This window comes from Salmo salar, chromosome ssa04, assembly GCF_905237065.1.
Source record: "Salmo salar chromosome ssa04, Ssal_v3.1, whole genome shotgun sequence".
Lineage (NCBI taxonomy): Eukaryota > Metazoa > Chordata > Actinopteri > Salmoniformes > Salmonidae > Salmo > Salmo salar.
The window spans coordinates 20,510,680-20,533,008 of NC_059445.1; the positions used below are offsets into that span (position 1 = coordinate 20,510,680).

General features: G+C 44.8%; 2 protein-coding genes across 2 annotated transcripts; both read right to left on the bottom strand.

Moving 5' to 3' along the window:
- Nucleotides 1-7,289: 7,289 nt before the first annotated feature.
- On the bottom strand, nucleotides 7,290-14,546 carry LOC106602613 (oocyte zinc finger protein XlCOF7.1-like). Its single transcript, XM_014195361.2, has 3 exons — nucleotides 14,263-14,546; nucleotides 13,940-14,070; nucleotides 7,290-11,316 (listed from the first exon to the last, which is right to left on the bottom strand). Exons 1-3 carry the CDS (start codon nucleotides 14,531-14,533, stop codon nucleotides 10,084-10,086), a joined length of 1,635 nt encoding a protein of 544 aa, XP_014050836.1. The 5' UTR covers nucleotides 14,534-14,546; the 3' UTR covers nucleotides 7,290-10,083.
- Nucleotides 14,547-19,810: 5,264 nt separating this feature from the next.
- Nucleotides 19,811-22,329, bottom strand: LOC106602625 (zinc finger protein 768-like). Its single transcript, XM_014195380.2, has 2 exons — nucleotides 22,025-22,329; nucleotides 19,811-21,894 (listed from the first exon to the last, which is right to left on the bottom strand). Exons 1-2 carry the CDS (start codon nucleotides 22,203-22,205, stop codon nucleotides 21,053-21,055), a joined length of 1,023 nt encoding a protein of 340 aa, XP_014050855.2. The 5' UTR covers nucleotides 22,206-22,329; the 3' UTR covers nucleotides 19,811-21,052.

Genomic DNA, 22,329 nt, shown 5'->3' on the forward strand with positions numbered 1-22,329 from the left:
TGGTTTGACTGAGAGAAGGGAAACTCAGTCCCTAAAATTATGAACAACAGAAAAGAATGTTGATTTTGTATTTAATTTCAACAAAATGGTCACACTCACATAATGTGAAGTACAGTACTTTTATTGCACAAAATGATACGTGACAAGAATAACTTTTCTCATTATGGTAACACTTTACCTTTTCTGTAAATCTGGTACCCTCGCTTTGATATGAGTTTTAGAATACTTTGGAAAAGGTTCAACATTACATTACACACAGCTTCACTAATTCATGTCAAGTAAACATTAATTAAGGCACTATCATTATCTTACTATAAAACACCAGTATCAACCTAAAGGGACAACGTTTGTCACTCTTCATCAGTGAAGCAGTTTTAAGAACACCATCACACCAACCAACAGCATATCATGTTCTCTGTCTCATCATACGCATTCTTTCCTCAGTTCACCTCATCCAGTTCCCTCCTACATCCAAAACCAACAGAATTAACTACAAACTAACTAGTACTACATTACAAGTCACTATACTCTATACATGGGCCTTGTGCATTTTCTTCTGGTGTGTCCTGAGGTAGCTCCTCTCTGAGAACATCTTCCCGCAGACAGTACAAGTAAATTACCTCTCTCCCGTGTGGACCTTCGGGGGCATCGTCACCTGGTGCTGAACCTCTTCTCACACTGGGGCCAGCTGTAGGATTTCCCCCGTGTGGACCCTCTGGTGCCTCTTCAGGTTGGACAAGTGGGAGAAACTGACCTGGCACAGGTGGCAGCCAATTGGTTTCTTCCCCGTGTGCATCCTCCAACAGTTTGAGAAAGTTGAACACGGGAAGCGCTTCTCTTTGGTGCTGCCATCTTCAATGATTCTGTCTCTACTACTGTTATTTGTCAAAGGGCTTGTGTAGCTACTTAGCGTTGAGGCACTGGCATTGTCTGAGGTCTGGTTTAACATTAGGAGAGTGTGAGGAGGATGAAGACCAGAGTGTCTGTGTTGTCGCAGGGTCCATGTTCCAGTTGATAGATCCTATAGAAGGCAGGCTGAAGGCAGCACCTGTTATGGGGTTAAAACCTCTTCCGGCAGATGGTTGGCGGGAGGCTAAGATGCTCCCCCATCTTTAGTCCACTCAGCAGGTCAATGTTCTCTGGTCTGTCCTCTATCGTCTCCTCTTTGACCAGCAGCAGATCAGGCTTCCCATCCTCCATGTCTACTGACTGTAAGAGATACAGAGTGAGAGGATGTTGGATCAAGAATGAGGGATTGCTATGAGTACTATGCAAACATGTTAGTTGATTTGATACTATTGAAACGTGTTAGTTGATTTGATTACTTGACACTTTAATGGTTTGATCATTCAAAGACATGGTCCCACACTTAATGCAAAATGATTCAAGACCTGGGACTGTATCCACAAAGAGTCTCTGAGTAGAAGTCCTGATCGAGGACCAGGTCTCCACCTGTCTAGATGATCAAAAAACAAATAAAGCAACACCTTATGGCATGACGCCTACCTCATGTGACCTACTTGTGTGTATGTACTGATATGTATGTGTAACTGATAGATGCACACACACACACACATACATTACATGTTAATGTTTTTAAATGTATGTAAATTGTAGTCTTTTTCATTATGGGCTCCCGAGTGGCGCAGCGGTCTAAGGCACTGCATCTCCGTGCTTGAGGCGTCACTACAGACACCCTGGTTCGATTCCAGGCTGTATCACAACCGGCCGTGATTGGGAGTCCCATAAGGCGGTGCACAATTGGCCCAGCGTCATCCGGTGTAGGCCATCATTGTAAACAACAATTTGTTCTTAACTGACTTGCCTGGTCAAAATATATATATTTTTTTTAATTGTCGGACCCCAGTAAGATTAGCTGTCGCACATTGGCGTCGGCTAATGGGGGATCATCTCAGTGAGACTGTGTGTGGTCCTGTGCTGCTCAGCTGGTTCCTCTGTGGGTTCAGGAGGTGTAGTCTGGTTGTTTTCCATGACCATGTTCCCCTCAGGGTTCCCCAGACCCTCCTCACACCCCTCCTCCTTCACCAGCAGCAGCACTGGACCCTCCTCCTCCTGAAAGAGACAGGTGATACAGATTACACAGACATACACTCCCTCAGGTACGTACACACACACACAGAGATAATAAACACACTTTCAACATGGAGTGTTTACCCATCCCCATTATAGATTAAATAGGGCTTGTTTGAACAATTTTCATAGTTTGTATAGTTCCTTACTCATAATGATTCATTTGTGTGTACCCCTTTAAGAAGAAAGAGATTCATGTAGCTCCGGTAAAATAGGTCTTTCGTTTTGAATGGTTTGAGCTGGAGACGTTTTCTGCATTGTAAAGGTGAAACCACCGACACAAAGCCATGCTCCGTTTGTTTCTATGGCAGCAGTGGCGGTTCTAGACCATTTCAACTGGGGGAGGCCAAGCTGGGGCCAGTTGTACTGTTAGAGGGGCCAGTTACATTAGACGTTATTGTTGTCATATCGTTTTCTTCACTGCATTGCAGGCATTAGCAGGCAAAAGACCATGTTCATAATCATCATCGTTGCCACTGTCTAATAACGGATGTAAAAAAAAGAACGATAGCAAGAATGTGTTATGTAAAAATTATTTCATACTCCACATTTAGGGGGGCCACAAGGGAGTCCAAAATTGTTGTCACAGGGGCACTGCCTCCCCCCCCCCCAGAACCGCAGTGTATGGCCGAGGCTCTGGTAGAGCTAAGCCTAGTTATCAGAGTTGCCTGTGCTAATGGTTCTCACAATTACTTTGCTCATGAATTTTTCAAATATAACAGCCTGACCGCTCTGGACTTGAAACAACGATGCTGATGTAACTATGTGCCATTCAAAATATTATCTGAGCGGCACTGGTGCCCTCAAGTCAAAATTCCATTTGCATTCCACAGGTCACGTTTATAAGTGAGTGTTACATAATTTTTCAAGATTAGGAAAAGTTTTGGGGCACACTTGAGGGTTCTTCAAGGCACACCAGTTGAAAACCACTGCTCTGGACTGCAAGGTAGGGGAACCCTAACCATATTTTCATCCCTGTCCAATGGGAGAACATGGTTCCAGGGCTCACTGTGAAACCCTCTCAGCCCTTTTTAGGTTCTGAGATGTGTTTTTCCTCTACATGGCAAAGGTAACATGGATCTGTTATGGAGAACCCTCTCCATTTAACTAGAGATCAGTCAATATAATAATTATTTACTTTACTTTCTGGGTCTTAGAGAAGAAGGGGGACGGGACAGCGCCATCACCTGGCGCCAGAGCCCCAAACAACTATCTGATACTCTCTAGTCCACAAAGCTTCAGCTTTTCCTCGTTACGATTTTACTGCGATTTGTTCACACAACCGGGCCAATGCCTGCTCTGCCTACCCATTTTATGGGAGTTAGCGGCTGAGGATATACACTACATGACCAAAAGTATGTGGACACCTGCTCGTAGAACATCTCATTCCAAAATCATGGGCATTAATATGGAGTTGGTCCCCCCTTTGCTGCTATAACAGCCTCCACTCTTCTGGGAAGGCTTTCCACTACATTTTAGAACATTGCAGCGGGAACTTGCTTCCATTCAGCCACAAGAGCGTTAGGGAGGTTGGGTACTGATGTTGGCCGATTAGGTCTGGCTTGCAGTCGGCGTTCCAATTCATCCCAAAGTTGTTCGATGGGGTTCAGGTTAGGACTCTGTACAGGCCAGTCAAGTTCTTCCACACCGTGCAGGTAGCGTTCTCCTGGCATCCACCAAACCGAGATTCATCTGTCTGACTTTCCACTGATCCAGAGTCTAATGGCGGCCATCTTCACACCACTCCAGCCGACGCTTGGCATTGCACATGGTGATCTTAGGCTTGTGTGCGGCTGCTCAGCCATGGAAACCTATTTAATGATGGAAACCTATTTAATGAAGGTCCCGACAAACAGTTATTGTGCGTTGCGTCCAGAGGCAGTTTGGAACTCGGTAGTGAGTGTTGCAACCGAGGACAGACGTGCTATGCGCATTAGCAGTCAGCGGTCCCGTTCTGTGAGCTTGTATGGCCTACCACTTTGCGGCTGAGCCGTTGTTTCTCCTAGACATTTCCATTTCACAATAAATGCACTTCAAATTGGCCGGGGCAGCTCTAGCAGGGCAGAAATTTGACGAACTGACTTGTTGGAAAGGTGGCATCCTGTGACGGTGCCACGTTGAAAGTCACTGAGCTCTTCAGTAAGGCCATTCTACTGCCAATGTTTGTCTATGGTGATTGCCTGGCTATGTGCTCGATTTTATACACCTGTCAGCAACGGGTTTGGTTGAAATAGCCGAATCCACAAATTTGAAGAGGTGTCCACATACTTTTGCATATATAGTGTATCTTCGCTCCTGACAACCCTCTTCCATGGAGCAGGGCCAAGAAATACCAGTTACTTAGCTGTCCTACTGCCCAGGATTAGGAATACTGCACTGCAGTCATTTCCTTTTTCCTCTTGACAACCCTCCTCCATGGAGCAGGGCCAAGACATACCAGTTACTTCGCAGTCGTTTCCTTCTTCCTCCGGCTATACTGCCTGACGTCTTAGGTCAGCCGCTGGCTGCTCTGTCTCGAGAAAGCCTGCTTCCCACATCTATCCGGACTAACTTGCTGCAGCCTGGTAGAAGCAATGACCCTGTGAGGGCCCTGGGAGACCCCATCCCCAAACCGGTGACCACGTCATTTGGGGTGAGAGCTGACACCCTCATGAAAATAGGGTGATGTCGTGTGCTTTTCCTCCTATGTTGCCTACCCCCTTTTCCCTTATAAACGGAGCAAGGTAATAGTGCCTCCCCCTCATCTTCGAGCCCCTTGATGACCAGTGACTTTCCGGTCGGGAGCTACACCCTGCTCACGACCAGTCCTGGCAGCTATCGTCATGCAGGGTTTTTACCCAAGAGATCAAAGCAATTTTCTAACCTCACCCAGATGCTTTAGCCCTCAGGGCATAGCCAGTAATAAAATGTTTAAAAAGGAAGTAAGGGCCCGCGACTTGGAAGAGAGTGCCAGCTCCCTTATGCACGCTCTCTGTTTTACAGTTGTTGAGTTTAGTGGTATGACTATCTGTTTAGTGGTATGACTAAACAGATTGTTCCTTCCTACACTCTGTTTTCCATGGTCTTATGTTCCCTGCAGGACTTTTCTGGATTGAGAGATGGTTTGTTAAGGTCCTCTAGTCGCTTTTTTCGGCTTGCCAAGGTACGAACAGTAATAGAGTTTATCCATAACTGTTATGTCGTTTCTAGGGGGGCACGTTGCTAACTCACAGTCTCTAAGCCTTTAGGTCATCCTGGGACATGTTTATTGTGTTTAAGATACTTTCTGGTGTCCCTAAGTGAGTGGACTGTGCTCTACCAGCCACTGTTTGCGCCTGCAGAATGCCAAGGGTCTTTCAGGTTAATGTACTTAACCCATCCTAGGTTGACATTTTCTCATTGTCGACACCTTGGAGCCTATGGCTTTTCACCTGTCACCTTCCCCAGAAGGGCGTCCCCATCATTGTCCAGTATGCGCATCAACTTGGATTGAACGAGAGCTTAGGCAAGGGTGTTATGCTTTTCGCTCATTGGGCTGCCACCCTCGAAAGGTCTTTCTCTCTTCAATGGTATCCTGCCGGGACTATTATATTGATTTATAATGGTGAGGGTGACAGTCTTCGGAGGGGCCCGAAAGGGGCCTCTCATACAGAGAAGTTTACCTCTTGGTCACTGTTTTTGGGACATCATTAAACTTAGATTTTGTGCATCACTTATTGGGCTTCCCCTCACTTTGAGGTTTTTCCCGACGGGTTGTTCTTGCATTTTCTTGGTGCGTACTCCCTTAGTTTCGGAGCCTCTGAGGGTTGCTGATGTTAGGACTACCCTGGTTGGGCCTCCCGAGTGGTGCAGCGGTCTAAGGCATTGCCTCACAGTGCTAGCTGTGCCACTAGAGATTCTGGGTTCGAGTCCAGGTTTGTCGCAGCCGGCCGCGACCGGGAGACCCATAGGGCGGTGCACAATTGGCCCAGCGTCGTCCGGGTTAGGGGAGGATTTGGCCGGCAGGGATGTCCTTGTCCTATCGCACACTAGCGACTCCTGTGGCGAGCCAGGAGCAGTGCACGCTGACGTGGTCGCCAGGTGTACGGTGTTTCCTTCGACATATTGGTGCGGCTGGCTTCCGGGTTAAGTGGGCATTGTGTCAAGAAGCAGTGTGGCTTGGTTGGGTTGCGTTTCAGAGGATGCACGGCTCTCAAACTTCACCTTTCCCGAGTCCGTACGGGAGCTGCAGCGATGAGACAAGACTGTAACTACCAATTGGATACCATGAAATTGGGGAGAAAAAGCGGTAAAAACTTGCAAACAAAAAGGACTACGCTGGCTTCGGAGAGCATGTTTTGCCATATGGGAGTTGGCTATATCCCCATATGAGATACATCGAAACAAGTATTTGAAAGAGAACTTATGGTTACTTTCATAACCCTGCTTCCCTGATAATATGAGTGAGATGTAATATCGCATTTCCCTGCTCACAAAGGCGGAAGAGACGAATGCTTGTGAATGACCCAAAGGTGGGAGAGTGGCTCCTTATAAAGGAGGTGAGGGCCTCACCTCATTCGCCACTATACCAGTCTGTCTCCAACAGATGCGTTTGATAAGTCCTTCCAAGAGTATTGGTGATCCTGATGAATCCCCATATGTGATATCGAAACAAGTATTTGAAAGAGAACCGGGGTTATGAAAGTAACCTTAACTTTTAACGCGATGTCGGTGTATGCAGAATAAGGCGAGGTCAGATGTGATATGGGAATTTTAATGTTTGTGCTTTTCTTATAACATATTTCTGTATTCTATTCATGTGCTGTTCTATAAACCAATTTCTGTGCTCATGCAAGTGGTTGACTGAACAAATCCTCCTCTTATCAGGAGCTGCAATTTGGCAGTACGCCCTGACCTTGTTTTGAGAACAAACTAAAGATATCTCAGTTTCAAGGTCTCAGCTTAGAAAGAAGCGTCGTGAGGTGTTGGTCTGTCACATGTTATGAAACAAAACTGTTATGATGAATGAATTATGCAAATATAACTGGTCTGTGTATAGCCGTATTTAAGACAACTGCTGGGTCTGCCCAGGGAGAGCTCCTGATTGACATGTGTACTGTGGTTCATTGAGTTGGTTGAAACCTCTCCAGCACGCTGACAATAAACAATGATTCATTTGAGTGTCCCTGTGTAAGAATTTTTCCACAAAAGATGTATAATAAACACAGTCTCAATGAGTCTTAGAATGAAAAGTTCCAGTTTGTGTTTATTTAACATAAACAAGGTAAATACAACATATGAAAACTACACAAAACCCCTTGAACTTGATAAACTGCATAAATTCTCATTAAAAGTGTCTTGGGAAAAAATAAAGTAGTTGAATGGAAGAAAATGAAATAGGCATTTGAGAACATCATATAGCCTTCACAGTACAAACACAATATGTAACAAACGTATGTAACAGACTGAGGCCGAGCTCCCTGTCATCCAGGACCTCTGTATCAAGCGGTGTCAGAAGAAGGCCCAAAATATGAAAGATGGTGCCGTACTGTATGGTTGCCGTCTTGCAAGCTCCAACTTCCACTTTGCTATTTTGTGATTCTTTTGGCGTTAATCATTACATTTTTGCACTAAAATGTATTCACTATCATTTCTTATGATTGACAAGATCTTTTGAACATCAGATTGGCAGTTATTAACCTCAATTCCGGACTTCGACTGGGCTCTTTGTGTACCCAAGACCCAAACTTCAGGCTTGAGGCATGAGAGCGGGCGCCCTGGTGAGACTAAGGCGAAGGGAAAACCGGCCACCATTTCCCTCCATTCTATTGGCCAGTCACTTGATAATAAGATGGATGACCTCCGATCATGGATTTGCTACCAGCGTAACTGCAATATTCTCTTTTTCTGAAACATGGCTTTCGGACAAGATATTCCCCATGCCCAACTTCTATCAACACTTGTCCTTTGCCACTCGTGGTGAAAAAAGTCCTAGACCACTGTTACTCAACCCACAAGCAAGCGTACAAGGCCCTCCCTCGTCTCCCCTTCTGCAAATCAGATGATAACTCTATGCTCCTGCTTCCTGTTTACAAACAGAAGCTAAAACAGGAAGTACCTGTGATGCGCTCTGTAGATTTTCCCAGTCAGAGGAATAAGGCAACCCCACAGAGTTACACACACTAAATAACTTTTACTTCCAGAGGACATATGAGATAGATGTGCTTGTCTGTCCCTGCAATACATCACTCTTGTCCACTTGAAGAGAGACTAAGGAGGCTCTGACCTGAGTAGGCAGAAGGACTGTCAGGTGTCCTGCACCCTAGCAACCTATCGGTGGCCTGGTAGCAGAGGTCATTGGGAGTTTGGGCAGACAGTTGATGATCCCAAGTCTCTCTGGCACAGTCTGGGGGATGGGGTTGAGTTATAAAACTCGCAGGCAGGGAAATCTGTAACAGCCACCACTAAATATGGGTAACATAATTACAGAAAGAAGGATAGAGAAGGAGTGTCAACAAAGTCAGCTGGGAGCCCTCCTCGACCAGCTATGTTCCGCCACCCCCATGTCGCCCTGTCAGTGGCAAGTAAGGAGTGCTTACTTAATTTGCTTAGCCACACAAGGAGACTCTATGACTGTAGTGGAGCTTTAATGACTTGTGATTGGCCAACAAGCTACATCCGCCACTCTGCATAGGCTATTCCAGTTGAGCAGTGGAGAACATTTTTCTCCACAATCTCTGTCCATCGCAGTTATAATCGACTGTGAAGCCATTAGGCCTATGTATTCCTTCGGGTTCACAGTGCGGACCGAACCGAGGTGTACAAATACAATACCATTACAATACCACTACTGGATTGTATTGCTGCTGTTTTACGGGCTCCTGACCAATTCAGCTCGTCGACGGTGGTACGCCTGATCACCGATGACAATGAGGCAGCCTATAGGGAGGAGGCCATAGACCTTGCTGTGTCGTGCCAGGACAACAACTTCTCCCTCAACGTCGGCAAGACAAAGGAGCTGATCGTGGAATACAGGAAACGGATTGCCGAGCAAGCCCCGATTCACATCGACGGGGCTGTAGTGGAGCAGGTCGAGAGCTTCAAGTTCCTCGGTGTCCAAATCACTAAGGATCTATCATGGTCCAAACACACCAACACAGTTGTGAAGAGGGCACGACAATGCTTCTTCACCCTCAGGAGGCTGAAAAGATTTGGCATGGACCCCTCAGATCCTCAAAGTTCTACAGCTGCACCATTAAGAGCATCTTGACTGGCTGCCTCACCGCTTGGTATGGCAATGGGTATTATGTTTTTAGAAATGTTTACAAATTATAGAAACATTTAAAGTTTAAATGTCTTGAGTCAATAAGTATTCAACCATTTTGTTATGGCAAGCCTAAATAAGTTCAGGACAAAAAATGTGCTTAACAAGTCACATAATACGGACACTGTGTGTGGACACTTTGTGCAATAAGTGTTTAACATGATTTTTAAATGACTACCCCATCTCTGTACCCCACACATAATTATCTGTAAGGCCTAGTACCTAACTATATGTACATAGCTACTTCAATTACCTCGTACCCCAGCACATCGACTCGGTGCTGCTACTCCCTGTAGCCATGTTATTTTTACTCGTTATTCTCTGTCTATTTTTTAGTCTTATTACTTTAAAAAATTTCATCTTTAACTCTGCATTGATGGAAAAGGATCCGTAAGTATTTCACTGTTAGTCTACACCTGTTGTTTACGAAGCATGTGACAAATACAATTTGATTTGACTTTTTAGGCTTAAATATGCCTTATATATCACACAATGTCTGGATGCAATATTCTACCCAGGAATATTCAACACTGATTCTGTTACTGTCGTTATTCCAAACGCATCTGTCGATCTTTTCTGCAGACAACAATGAAAATGAATCTTAGTCTTAATGCAGGGTTTGATCTAAACATCAGAAGCTATTGAGTGGAATGGTTACTTTCTATGCTCTATAGTGGAATGTTTTTTCTGCTGATGTATCCTGAGGTAGCTCACTGCGTACAAGCAAACAGCTTTTCTCCCGTGTGGACCTTCAGGTGCATCTTCAGCTGGTCCTGGCGGGAAAACCTCTTCTCACAGTGGAGGCAGCTGTAGGGTTTCTCCCCTGTGTGGACCCTCTGGTGCCTCTTCAGATGGCCAGCCTGGGCGAAGCGCATATTACACTGGGTACAGCTGAAGGGTTTCACCCCTGTATGGACCCTCTGGTGCCTCTTCAGGTCACCAGCCTGGACGAAGCGCATATGACACTGGGTACACCTGAAGCGTTTCTCCCCTGTGTGGATCCTCTGGTGGATTTTCACTTTCTGGGGGCAGCTGAAGCCTTTGTTACAGAACATGCAGAGGAACCGTTTCTCTTTAACATTGCCTGATGTGGCTGCCCCTCCCTGAGCCTGGGCTGTAGCCCTGTCATTTGAGTTCAATACCTGATCGAAAAGGCAGTTGTGTGAATCGGAAGGCCCCATCGATGTGGACACGAGGTCACGATCTCTGAGCGCGAGTAAAGGGGAGTGGGTTGTGACATTTGGATTCGTTTCTAAGCATTCCCTGTAATCTAAGAAATCTCTTCCCTGTGAGTGTCCGTCAGTTAGGTCACCATCTACATTCCATGTGGGAGGAACGTCGCCCTCCACTTTCACAGTCACCTCATCTACGACCAGACTCTCCCCTTTCTTATCTAGGCACCCTTCAGAGTATACACTACTACTGTACCGGTTCCAGTCCCCTCTAGACAGATCAGTCTGTGTCTCTAAACCCAAGAGCATGTTGTCAGGGTCCATCTTTGTAGTGTAAGAACAAGACGGATCGTTGCCAGTCTCTAACGCGTCACCTGAGTCCCGATGGGAATGAACTGTCCTAGGGCTTGGGTTACCGTAAAGTAAATACTCTGAACTGGGAGCAGGAGGACAGCCCAGTGGCCCCAGACCCAGTCTCTCTGGGTCTGATCTGTGGTCAGATCCTGTGTGTAAGAGCCTTTGTGTTACAATTAAAGTCTCTGTGTCTGTCTCTGACTTGACGACGGCGTTCAGCGTTCCATTGACCTCCGTGATGATGCGTCGGGTCCTGGGCTGCACGGCGGTCGCGTGGTTCTCCGTGGTAACAGGGGGCGCCACTCCAGCCGCTGCTCCAGTCTGGATGTCTCTGCTGTGTTGTGGGTCCTCTCCTTCAGTCCTCTCCTGCTTGACCAGAGACGATCCTCCAGAACCTGCCGCCACAACATCTGCAGACTGACACAAGAAGAGAGAAGGTTATTACAGGTACATGAGTTGAATTGGATAACAACATCACAAGGAAGTCGCACAAGCTCTGTTATGGCCGATAAATGAGGATGTACCACAGAGATAGATAGAGGACTCTAGTGCCCAAAATCCTGTTTTAGCATGGGCAAAGCTATTGAGGACATACATCGTTTTGAAGCAGTCAACACGGTGGGACTTCTTGTGGGTTAAGGAAGGATCACATAATTCTTTTCAGGTCATCAGGAAGGATCTTTGATCAGCAAATGAATTATACTTGTGAGTAAACATTCCATAAGTGCAGGTGGCAGTAAATCGTCAACATTGACTTAATACCTGTTCAAACAACACACTATCTGGCAGTGTGCTCTAGAGGTCGACCGATTATTTAGGGCCGATTTCAAGTTTTCATAACAATCGGTAATCGTCATTTTTTGGACACCGATTATGGCCGATTACATTGCAATCCACGAGGAACTGCGTGGCAGGCTGACCACCCGTTACGCGAGTGCAGCATCAAAAGGACCTGGTTGCTGCAAGGAGCCAAGGTCATCGAATCAGAGCCTACTTCAACTTCGCCAAACGGGTGATGATTTAATAAAAGCGCATTCGCGAAAAAATCACAATCGTTGCACCAATGTACCTAACCATAAACATCAATGCCTTTCTTAAAATCAATACACAAGTATATATTTTTAAACCTGCATATTTAGTTCAAAGAAATTCATGTTAGCAGGCAATATTAACTAGGGAAATTGTGTCACTTCTCTTGTGTTCAGTGCAAGCAGAGTCAGGGTATGAACTGTGTGAAGACCATTTCTTCCTAACAAAGACAGTAATTAATTTGCCAGAATTTTACATAATTACGAAATAACATTGAAGGTTGTGCAATGTAACAGCAATATTTAGACTTTAGGGTTGCCACCCGTTCGATAAAATACAGAACGATTCCATATTTCACTGAAAGAATAAACATTTTGTTTTTCGAAATGATAGTTTCCGGATTTGACCATATTAATGACCTAAGGCTCGTATTCTGTGTGTTAATTATATTATAATATGATTTAATATTTGATAGAGCAGTCTGACTGAGCGGTGGTAGGCAGCAGCAGGATCATAAGCATTCATTCAAACAGCACTTTCCTGCTTTTTCCAGCACCTCTCAGCAATGCTTGTTTATGATTTCAAGCCTATCAACTCCTGAGATTAGGCTGGCAATACTATAGTGCCTATAAGAACATCCAATAGTCAAAGGTATATGAAATATAAATGGTATAGAGAGAAATAGTCCTATAATTCCTATAATAACTACAACCTAAAACTTCTTAACTGGGAATATTGAAGACTCACGCTAAAAGGAACCACCAGCTTTCATATGTTCTCATGTTCTGAGCAAGGAACTTAAACGGTAGCTTTTTTACATGGCACATATTGCACTTTTACTTTCTTCTCCAACACTTTGTTCTTGCATTATTTAAACCAAACTGGCTCTAACCAGAATAGAAAGAGGAGTGGGAGGCCCTGGTACGCAACTGAGCAAGAGGACATTAGTGTCTAGTTTGAGAAACAGACGCCTCACTAGTCCTCAACTGGCAGCTTCATTAAATAGTACCCGCAAAACACCAGTCTCAACGTCAACAGTGAAGAGTCGACTCCGGGATGCTGGCCTTCTAGGCAGAGTTCCTCTGTCCAGTGTCTGTGTTATTTTGCCCATCTTAATTTTTTCTTTGAATTGGCCAGTCTGAGATGTGGCTTTTTCTTTGCAACTCTGCCTAGAAGGCCTGCATCCTTTAGTCGCCTCTCCACTGTTGATGTTGAGACTGATGTTCTGCGGGTGCTATATTAATGAAGCTGCCAGTTGAGGACTTGTGAACTGGTTAGAGCCAGTTTGCGCTGTTCTGTGACGGGAGTAGTACACAGCGTTGTACCTGATCTTCTGTTTCTTGGCAATTTCTCGCCTTACGAGTTTCAGAAGAAAGGTCTTTGTTTCTGGCCATTTTGAGCCTGTAATCGAACCCACAAATGCTGATGCTCCAGATACTCAACTAGTCTAAAAAGGCAAGTTTTATTGCTTCTTTAAATCAGCACAGTTTTCAGCTGCGCTAACATAATTGCAAAAGGGTTTTCTAATGATCAATTAGCCTTTTAAAACTAAGAACTTGGATTAGCTAACACAACGTGCCATTGAAACACAGGAGTGATGGTTGCTGATAATGGGCCTCTGTACACCTATGTAGATATTCCATTAAAAACCAGCTGTTTCCAGCTACAATAGTCATTTACAACATTAACAATGTCTACACTGTATTTCTGATCAATTTGATGTTATTTTAATGGACAAATTTTTTTGCTTTTCCTTCAAAAACAAGGACATTTCTAAGTGACCCCAAACTTTTGAATGGTAGTGTATATAAATGAGATATTTGTGTATATCATTTAAAATAACTTTGCTAACATTTCTAAAAACATGTTTTCACTTTGTCATTATAAGGTATTGTGTGTAGATGGGTAAGAAAAAAATCAATTGAATCCATTTTGAATTAAGGGTATAACACAACAAAATGTGTAATAAGTCAAGGGGTATGAATCCTTTCTGACACACTATTACACTAACCTCTATCACGATAACATGCTGGGTTGAGGTTCCACTCTCCTCATCAAAGGTGATTGGTTGGTCTTCTCTCCATGTATTGTGTCCAGCTGGCTTCCCAAAGCTCCTGTAGCGTCCAGTGAGATGTCCTTCACCTGAGAGAGTGATTGAGGGGCGCTTAGGTTAGCTATCGTCAATGCTCAACGGTATATTGTACACTACTGACAATGTCTAGAATTGTCAAGGATGTTAGGTAACACTTTTAATAACTTCTTGCAAGATCGCTATGTAATCAGAGGAAGTATTGCATACTATCCAAACACATACAGGGACGGGGCAAAAAGTACCTCTTGCCATTCCTCTGTATCGGTCGAGGATCTTGACAGTTCTGGGACGATTGGCGAGGACGCGCTCTCGCATTGTCCTCTCTGCGCGCTCCCGTGCCACCTTCAGTTCCAGAAGCTGTAGTTTCCTCCGCAATGCGCCGTTTTCTTTCTGGCTTTGACTTATTTCCAAACGACACACTGCATAGTCATCGTCTACTAGTTTACAGATCTCTGCCACGGCTGCATTTGCTAGCACCTCCATGATGGAGGCTATTTGAGTGTGAAAAATCATAACGTTACGGTTACAGTTAGCTAACGTTAGCAGCGTTACCTAGATAACATTTATCAACCCCAAGTCCTGTCTCCAACGCAAATGAAGCACTACCTGGGGTAAGTATGCGATGCTGTACGGTTCAATTGGTCATATTTTGAGGTCCAGGGTGTTAAGAAACGTGGAAATTGTTCGTTGTCGCTGTTCACTTCCGCTTACACTGAACAGAAAGGATTGTATTGGTATGAGTCATAGGTCAAAGGGTGTGGTGAAATAAAATAAAAAAGGATGCGCGCTGTTCTTTGAAATACGGTACTGCTTATTACGTTACACATCAATTCTCCTATGATCAGTATCTTTTAAGCTCATGTTTAGAAATAACTGTGTTAGTAAGAGTACAAAATAATATTACTTTATTCAGCTCAGTAAGGTAACTATTCAACTGTCCTTGATCTAGCTTAGGTTTACTGTCTCTATAAAAACAGGTAGTTACACAATCCTGTCTTAAATGACAATTTAACAAAGGGTTAACAAGGGGTATGTGGTTAATTACCCTCAAGACACTTCACATGATGACTATAATATGTCAGATAAAGAATGGTTCCCTTTGTACATCTCAGCCACTCGGATTTCTCCCCATTGTGGACACTCCTAGGTCTGATTAGGTAACTTAGAAAGGAGAAGCTCTTGTAACATAAATTGCACTTGATTTGCCTCTCCTTGGTGTGAACGATCTGGTGCCTCTTCACATAAGTCACCTCCGTGAAGCGCTTATCCGCGTCTGTCCTAACGCACGGCTTCCCACGTTGTGACCCAATGACACCAGAGGAGGTAGAGTTCATCTTTGAGCTCCCTCCTTGACCTCTAGCCATTGTTTGGGTCTCGTTAGGATTGTGTGCTGTGTTATAGGCTAGGTACCTCTTGTGGTGAATGCCCATCCTAACACGATCTCTTTTGGTGGGGTAAAAATAAGGTAACCGAGGAAGGCTAGACCTAGGTCCAACTCTGGGCTTCTTATGAACTCAGTTACTAGGCATTAAATGAGATCCTGAAGAAGAAGACAGACTTCTTGAAAGACTACCGCTAGGGGGGGGTCTCCCACCAGTCTCTGTGAAGGATGAAGCCCAGGGTGACCTGCTCTGTTCATCATGGATACTGTGGTGTTTGTATCATAGGAACAGGAGGGTCTATATCTACCAGGCCCTGCTTCATCCCTGCATTGAGACTGTGAAGAGAAGGGTCTGGGCTGCAGACTGGATCCTCTGTCTCTCTGATGACCACCAGGACTGAGGTTGTTCAGTCCACCTGTCCACTGGTTGTGTTCTGTGTGGTGGTGGAGTCTCTGTCCCTCGCGGTTCGGTCCTGGTTTCCGACTCGGGAAGGAAGAGTAATGGCTCCTGATCCAGGGTCCTGATCTGGGGCCAGGGTATGCGACCTTCAGAGGTCCAGTCTCTCCCACCAGTAACACTAGATATCAGCAGGTCTTCATGGACTGCAGACTGCAAACAAAGATTGTACAGAAAAGCATAAAGGTTTATAAGAAATGTGTTTCCTTATAAACCTTTTCACCAAGACAAATAAATGTATTGACTAGATTATTAGTCACATGCACAGGTGTAATTGATGGATGTAATAGCAGGGTACAGTGAAATTCTTCAACAGTGCAGGTCAATGGGGGGGGGTATAGTGTGTCCATGGGTGGGCAGTGGGTAGGAAATGCGGGGGCTGTACCAGGCTGTGATGCAGCCCGACAATATGCTCTCAATGGTGCTCTTGTAGAACACTTCAAGGGCCCTCTCGGACAGGCAGAATTTCTTCAGCCGCCTGAGGTTAAAGAGTTGCTGTCTTGCTTTCTTCACCAGTGTCTGTGTGGTTTGACCATTTCAGCTTCTCGGAGATGTGCACGCCGAGGAACTTAACATTTTTGACCGTCTCCACGGTGGTCCCATTGATGAGGATGGGGGTGTGTCCAGCCTGGCTCCTCCTGAAGTCCACAATGAGCTCCTTTGTTTTGCTGATGTTGAGAGAGAGGTTGTTTACCTGGCACCATGCCATCAGAGTGTCTACCTCCTCTATTGTAGGCCATCTCATTGTTGGTAATCAGGCCTACTACTGTTGTGTCGTCAACGAACTTGATGATGCAGTTGGAACTGTGCCACGCAGTAGTGGGTATAGAGGTAGTACAGGAGGGGGTTGAGGACGCACCGTTGTGGGGCCCCCGTGTTAATTATCAGTGTGATGGATGTGTTGTCTACCCTCACCATCTGGAGGTAGCCAGTCAGGAAGTTCAGGATCCAGTTGCAGAGGAAGGTGTTCAGTCGCAGGGTCCTTAGCTTAGTGATGAGCTTGGAGGGCACTATATTAGGTGTGAAGCTTGTGTTAAAAGATGCTTAAAATAATTAAAATACCAAAAAGCAATTGTGTTGAATTTCTTTATCTTTTTTTTGGTAAATAAAGATGGTACAGAACAAAAATGTATGGTTTACTCTGTCCTGCCGCTCAATTTACCCCATACCCGGAGTACAGTGGCTTGCGAAAGTATTCACCCCCTTAGCATTTTTCCTATTTTGTTGCCTTACAACCTGGAATTAAAATTGATTTTTTTGGGGGTTCGTATCATTTGATTTACACAACATGCAACAACAACACTTTGAAGATGCAAAATATTTTTTTATTGTGAAACAAACAAGAAATAAGACAAAGAAACTGAAAACTTAAGCGTGCATAACTATTCACCCCCCCAAAGTCAATACTTTGTTGAGCCACCTTTTTCAGCAATTATATCTGCAAGTCTCTTGGGGTATGTCTCTATAAGCTTGGCACCTCTAGCCACTGGGATTTTTGTCCCTTCTTCAAGGAAAAACTGCTCCAGCTCCTTCAAGTTGGATGGGTTCCGCTGGTGTACAGCAATCTTTAAGTCATACCACAGATTCTCAATTGGATTGAGGTCTGGGCTTTGACTAGGCCATTCCAAGACATTAAATGTTTCCCCTTAAACCACTCGAGTGTTGCTTTAGCAGTATGCTTAGGGTCATTGTCCTGCTGGAAGATGAACCTCCGTCCCAGTCTCAAACCTCTGGAAAACTGAAACAGATTTCCCGCAAGAATTTCCCTGTATTCCTTCAATTCTGTCCAGTTTCCCGGTCCCTGCCAATGGGAAAAACATCCCCACAGCATGATGCTGCCACCACCATGCTTCACTGTGGGGATGAGAGCTGTTGGGTTTGCACCAGACATCGTGTTTTTCCTTGATGGCCAAAAAGCTACATTTGTCTCATCTGACCAGAGTACCTTCTTCCATATGTTTGGGGAGTCTCCCACATGCCTTTTGGTTGGTGTTTGCTTCTTTTTTTCTTTAAGCAATGGCTTTTTTTATGGCCACTCTTCCGTTAAGTCCAGCTCTGTTGAGTGTACGGCTTAAAGTGGTCCTATGGACAGATACTTCAATCTCCGCTGTGGAGCTTTGCAGCGCCTTCAGGGTTATCTTTGGTCCTGCCGTACATACCTACACGTACGCTACGGTCACAAGACGCAGGCCTCCTAATTGTCCCTAGAATTTCTAAGCAAACGGCTGGAGGTAGGGCTTTCTCCTATAGAGCTCCATTTTTATGGAATGGTCTGCCTACCAATGTGAGAGACGCAGACTCAGTCTCAACCTTTAAGTCTTTACTGAAGACTTATCTCTTCAGTAGGTCCTATGATTAAGTATAGTCTGGCCCAGGAGTGTGAAGGTGAACGGAAAGGCTGGAGCAACGAACCGCCCTTGCTGTCTCTGCCTTGCCGGTTCCCCTCTTTCCACTGGGATTCTCTGCCTCTAACCCTTTTACAGAGGCTGAGTCACTGGCCTACTGGTGTTCTTCCATGCCGTCCATGGGAGGGGTGCGTCACTTGAGTGGGTTGAGTCACTGACGTGGTCTTCCTGTCTGGGTTGGCGCCCCCCCTTGGGTTGTGCCATGGCGGAGATCGTTGTGGGCTATACTCGGCCTTGTCTTTGGACGGTAAGTTGGTGGTTGGAGACATCCCTCTAGTGGTGTGGGGGCTGTGCTTTGGCAAAGTGGGTGGGGTTATATCCTGCCTGTTTGGCCCTGTCCGGGGTATCATCGGATGGGGCCACAGTGTCTTCTGATCCCTCCTGTCTCAGCCTCCAGTATTTATGCTGCAGTAGTTTATGTGTCGGGGGCTAGGGTCAGTCTGTTACATCTGGAGTATTTCTCTTGTCTTATCCGGTGTCCTGTGTGTATTTAAATATGCTCTCTCTAATTCTCTCTTTTTCTCTTTCTGTCTTTCTCTCGGAGGACCTGAGCCCTAGGACCATGCCTCAGGACTACCTGGTATGATGACTCCTTGCTGTCCCCAGTCCACCTGGCCGTGCTGCTGCTCCAGTTTCAACTGTTCTGCCTGCGGCTATGGAACCCTGACCTGTTCACCGGACGTGCTTGTTGCACCCTCGACAACTACTATGATTATTATTATTTGACCATGCTGGTCATTTATGAACATTTTAACATTTTAACATTTTGACCATGTTCTGTTATAATATCCACCCTGCACAGCCAGAAGAGGACTGGCCACCCCTCATAGCCTGGTTCCTCTCTAGGTTTCTTCCTAGGTTTTTGGCCTTTCTAGGGAGTTTTTCCTAGGGAGTTTTTCCTAGCCACCGTGCTTCTTTCACATGCTTTGCTTGCTGTTTGGGGTTTTAGGCTGGGTTTCTGTACAGCACTTTGAGAATATCAGCTGATGTACGAAGGGCTATATAAAAATAAATTTGATTTGATTTATCTTTGGTCTCTTTGTTGCCTCTCTGATTAATGCCCTCCTTGCCTGGTCTGTGAGTTTTGGTGGGCGGCCCTCTCTTGGCAGGTTGTTGTGGTGACATATTTTTTTCATTTTTTTATAATGGATTTGTGGGATGTTCAAAGTTTCTGATATTTTTTTATAACCCAACCCTAATCTGTACTTCTCCACAACTTTGTCCCTGACCTGTTTGGAGAGCTCCTTGGTCTTCATGGTGCCGCTTGCTTGGTGGTGCCCCTTGCTTAGTGGTGTTGCAGACTCTGGGGCCTTTCCGAACAGGTGTATATATACTGAGATCATGTGACAGATCATGTGACACTTAGATTGCACACAGGTGGACTTTATTTAACTAATTATGTGACAAGGTATTTTTTTCATTTCACTTCACCAATTTAGACTATTGTGTATGTCCATTACATGAAATCCAAATCAAATTCAATTTAAATTACAGGTTGTAATGCAACAAAATAGGAAAAACGCCAAGGGGGATGAATACTTTTGCAAGGCACTGTAAGTTGTGCCAAGAGACCACTTTTTTTTCGACAAGATATGTTTTAAAAAATGTAATGTTTAAATAAATTCAGATTATTTCCAGGGATACACAACATCCTGAAATATACTGAACAAAAATATAAATGCAACAATTTCATAAAGTTACAGGTTCATATAAGGAAATTAGTCAATTGAAAAATTCATTAGGCCCTAATCTATGGATTTCACATGACAGGAAATACAAATGTTTGGTCACGGATACCTTCACGGTATCTCTTTTGTATTCAAATTGCCATCAATAAAATGCAATTGTGTTGTTGTCCGTAGCTTATGCCTGCCCATACCATAACCCCACCGCCACCATGGGGCGCTCTGTTCACAACATTGACATCAGAAACCGCTTGCCCACAGGACGCTATACATGTGGTCTGCGGTTGCGAGGCCAGTAGGACATTCTGCTAAATTCACAAAAACAACAGAGGCAGCTTACGGGAGAGAAATTAACATTCAATGGCAACAGCTCTGGTGGACATTCCTGCAGTCAGCATGCCAATTACACGCTCCCTCAAAACTTGAGACATCTGTGGCATTTTGTTGTGTGACAAAACTGCACATTTTAGTGGCCTTTTATTGTCCCCAGCACAAGATGCACATGTGTATTTTTATTTATTTTTACCCCCTTTTTCTCTCAATTTCAATTATGATCTTGTCTCATCGCTGCAACTCCGCAACGGGCTCGGGAGAGGAGATAGTCGAGTCATGCTTCCTCCGAAACATGTTTTATTTCAACTCATGAAACATGGGAACAACACTTTTACATGTTGCATTTATATTTTTCTTCAGTGTATATGTAGATATTTGTTAGAAAGAATACTATATTTGCCTTGACAGAGTGATGCTGAATGTAAAAAAATGGTTCAACTTACTCTACTCTTCCCTACTTGAAAAAACGATCTATGACAAGTAGAATAACTTCTCCCTGTTATCACTATATCTTTTCTGTACATCTGGTACCCTCACTTTGATAAAATACATTTTAGAATACTCTGTAAAAGGTTCATCATCTTCACTACTCTGCCTCATCATTTCCTCAGTTCATCTCATCTAGTTCCATATACATCCAAAACCAACAGAATTAACTACAAACTAACTAGTACTACATTACATGTCAATATACTCTATACATGGGCCGTATGCATTTTCTGTTGGTGTATCCTGAGGTAGCTCCTCTCTGAGAACCTCTTACCACAGTGCCTACGGCCTCTCTCCCGTGTGGACCTTTAGGTGATTCTTCAGATGGTGCCGGTGGGAGAATCTCTTCTCACACTGGGGGCAGCTGTACGGTTTCTCCCCTGTGTGGACCCTCTGGTGTCTCTTCAGGTTGGACGAGTCAGAGAAACTGGCCCTGCACAGGTGGCAGCCAAACGGTTTTGTGTGCATCCTCTGGTGGATCTCTACCTGTTTGGGGAAACTGAAGGCTATCCCACAGAATGGACACGGAAAGCGCTTCTCTTTGTCACTGGATCTACTGATACCATTACTACTACTGTCATTTGTCAATGGTCTTGTGTAGCCATTTAGTGTTGAGGCACTGGCATTGTCTGAGGTCTGGTTTAACAATAGGAGAGTGTGAGGAGGATTGCCAGGGAGTGTCTGTGTTGTTGCAGGGTCCATATTCCAGTTGATAGATCCTATAGAAGGCAGGCTGAAGGCAGCAACTGTTAGGGGGTTAAGCTGAGGCGCCATCAGTCTCTCTGAATCACAACTATAGGAGCAGGATGGAGCATCGCTAGCCAAGTCTGTGTCTGTTCTGTCCTGCCGTCCCCACTGACAAAATCTACGCCTCGTTCTGGTCTCAGCTAGTCTGTTGTCAGCCAGTTTGGTTGTTGTTTTGTGTTCGTCAGTCTGTTTCTGGTTGTGGTTAACAGTGTTGTTCCCCAGCCCAGAGTGGAGGACGCTGTACCATCCACTGGACTCCACTATGTCACCTCTGGTCCTGGCCTGCTCAGTGACGTTGTCCCCTGAGCTCTTGGCTGCACCGGTCTGGGAATTCAAGATGGATGCCCAGTGTCCACTTTTAGCCTCCACCCAACCACCTGTATATAAACATAAGTTGTATTGATTGAATTTTATGAATGAAGAAAAATATAAAAGAATAGCCAGGTGCATCACTATTCCCATTGAAGATCTATTACTGTATCTAAGCTATATGTATTTCTCCCTTACCTTGCTCCCCCATCTTTAGTCCACTCAGCAGATCAATACTCTCTGGTCCATCTTCTATTGTCTCCTCTTTGACTAGCAGCAGATCAGGCTTCCCATCCTCCATGTCTACTGACTGTAAGAAATACAAAGTGAGAGGATGTTGGATCAAGAAATCTGATATGAGCACCCTGCTATGGAGCATCTTCTGATTGGACAATGAGGGATTGATATGAGTATTGTGTAAACATGTTAGTTGATTTGATTACTTGACACTCTTTAATAGTTTGACAATTCAAAGGCATGGTCCCACACTTAAGACTAAATTA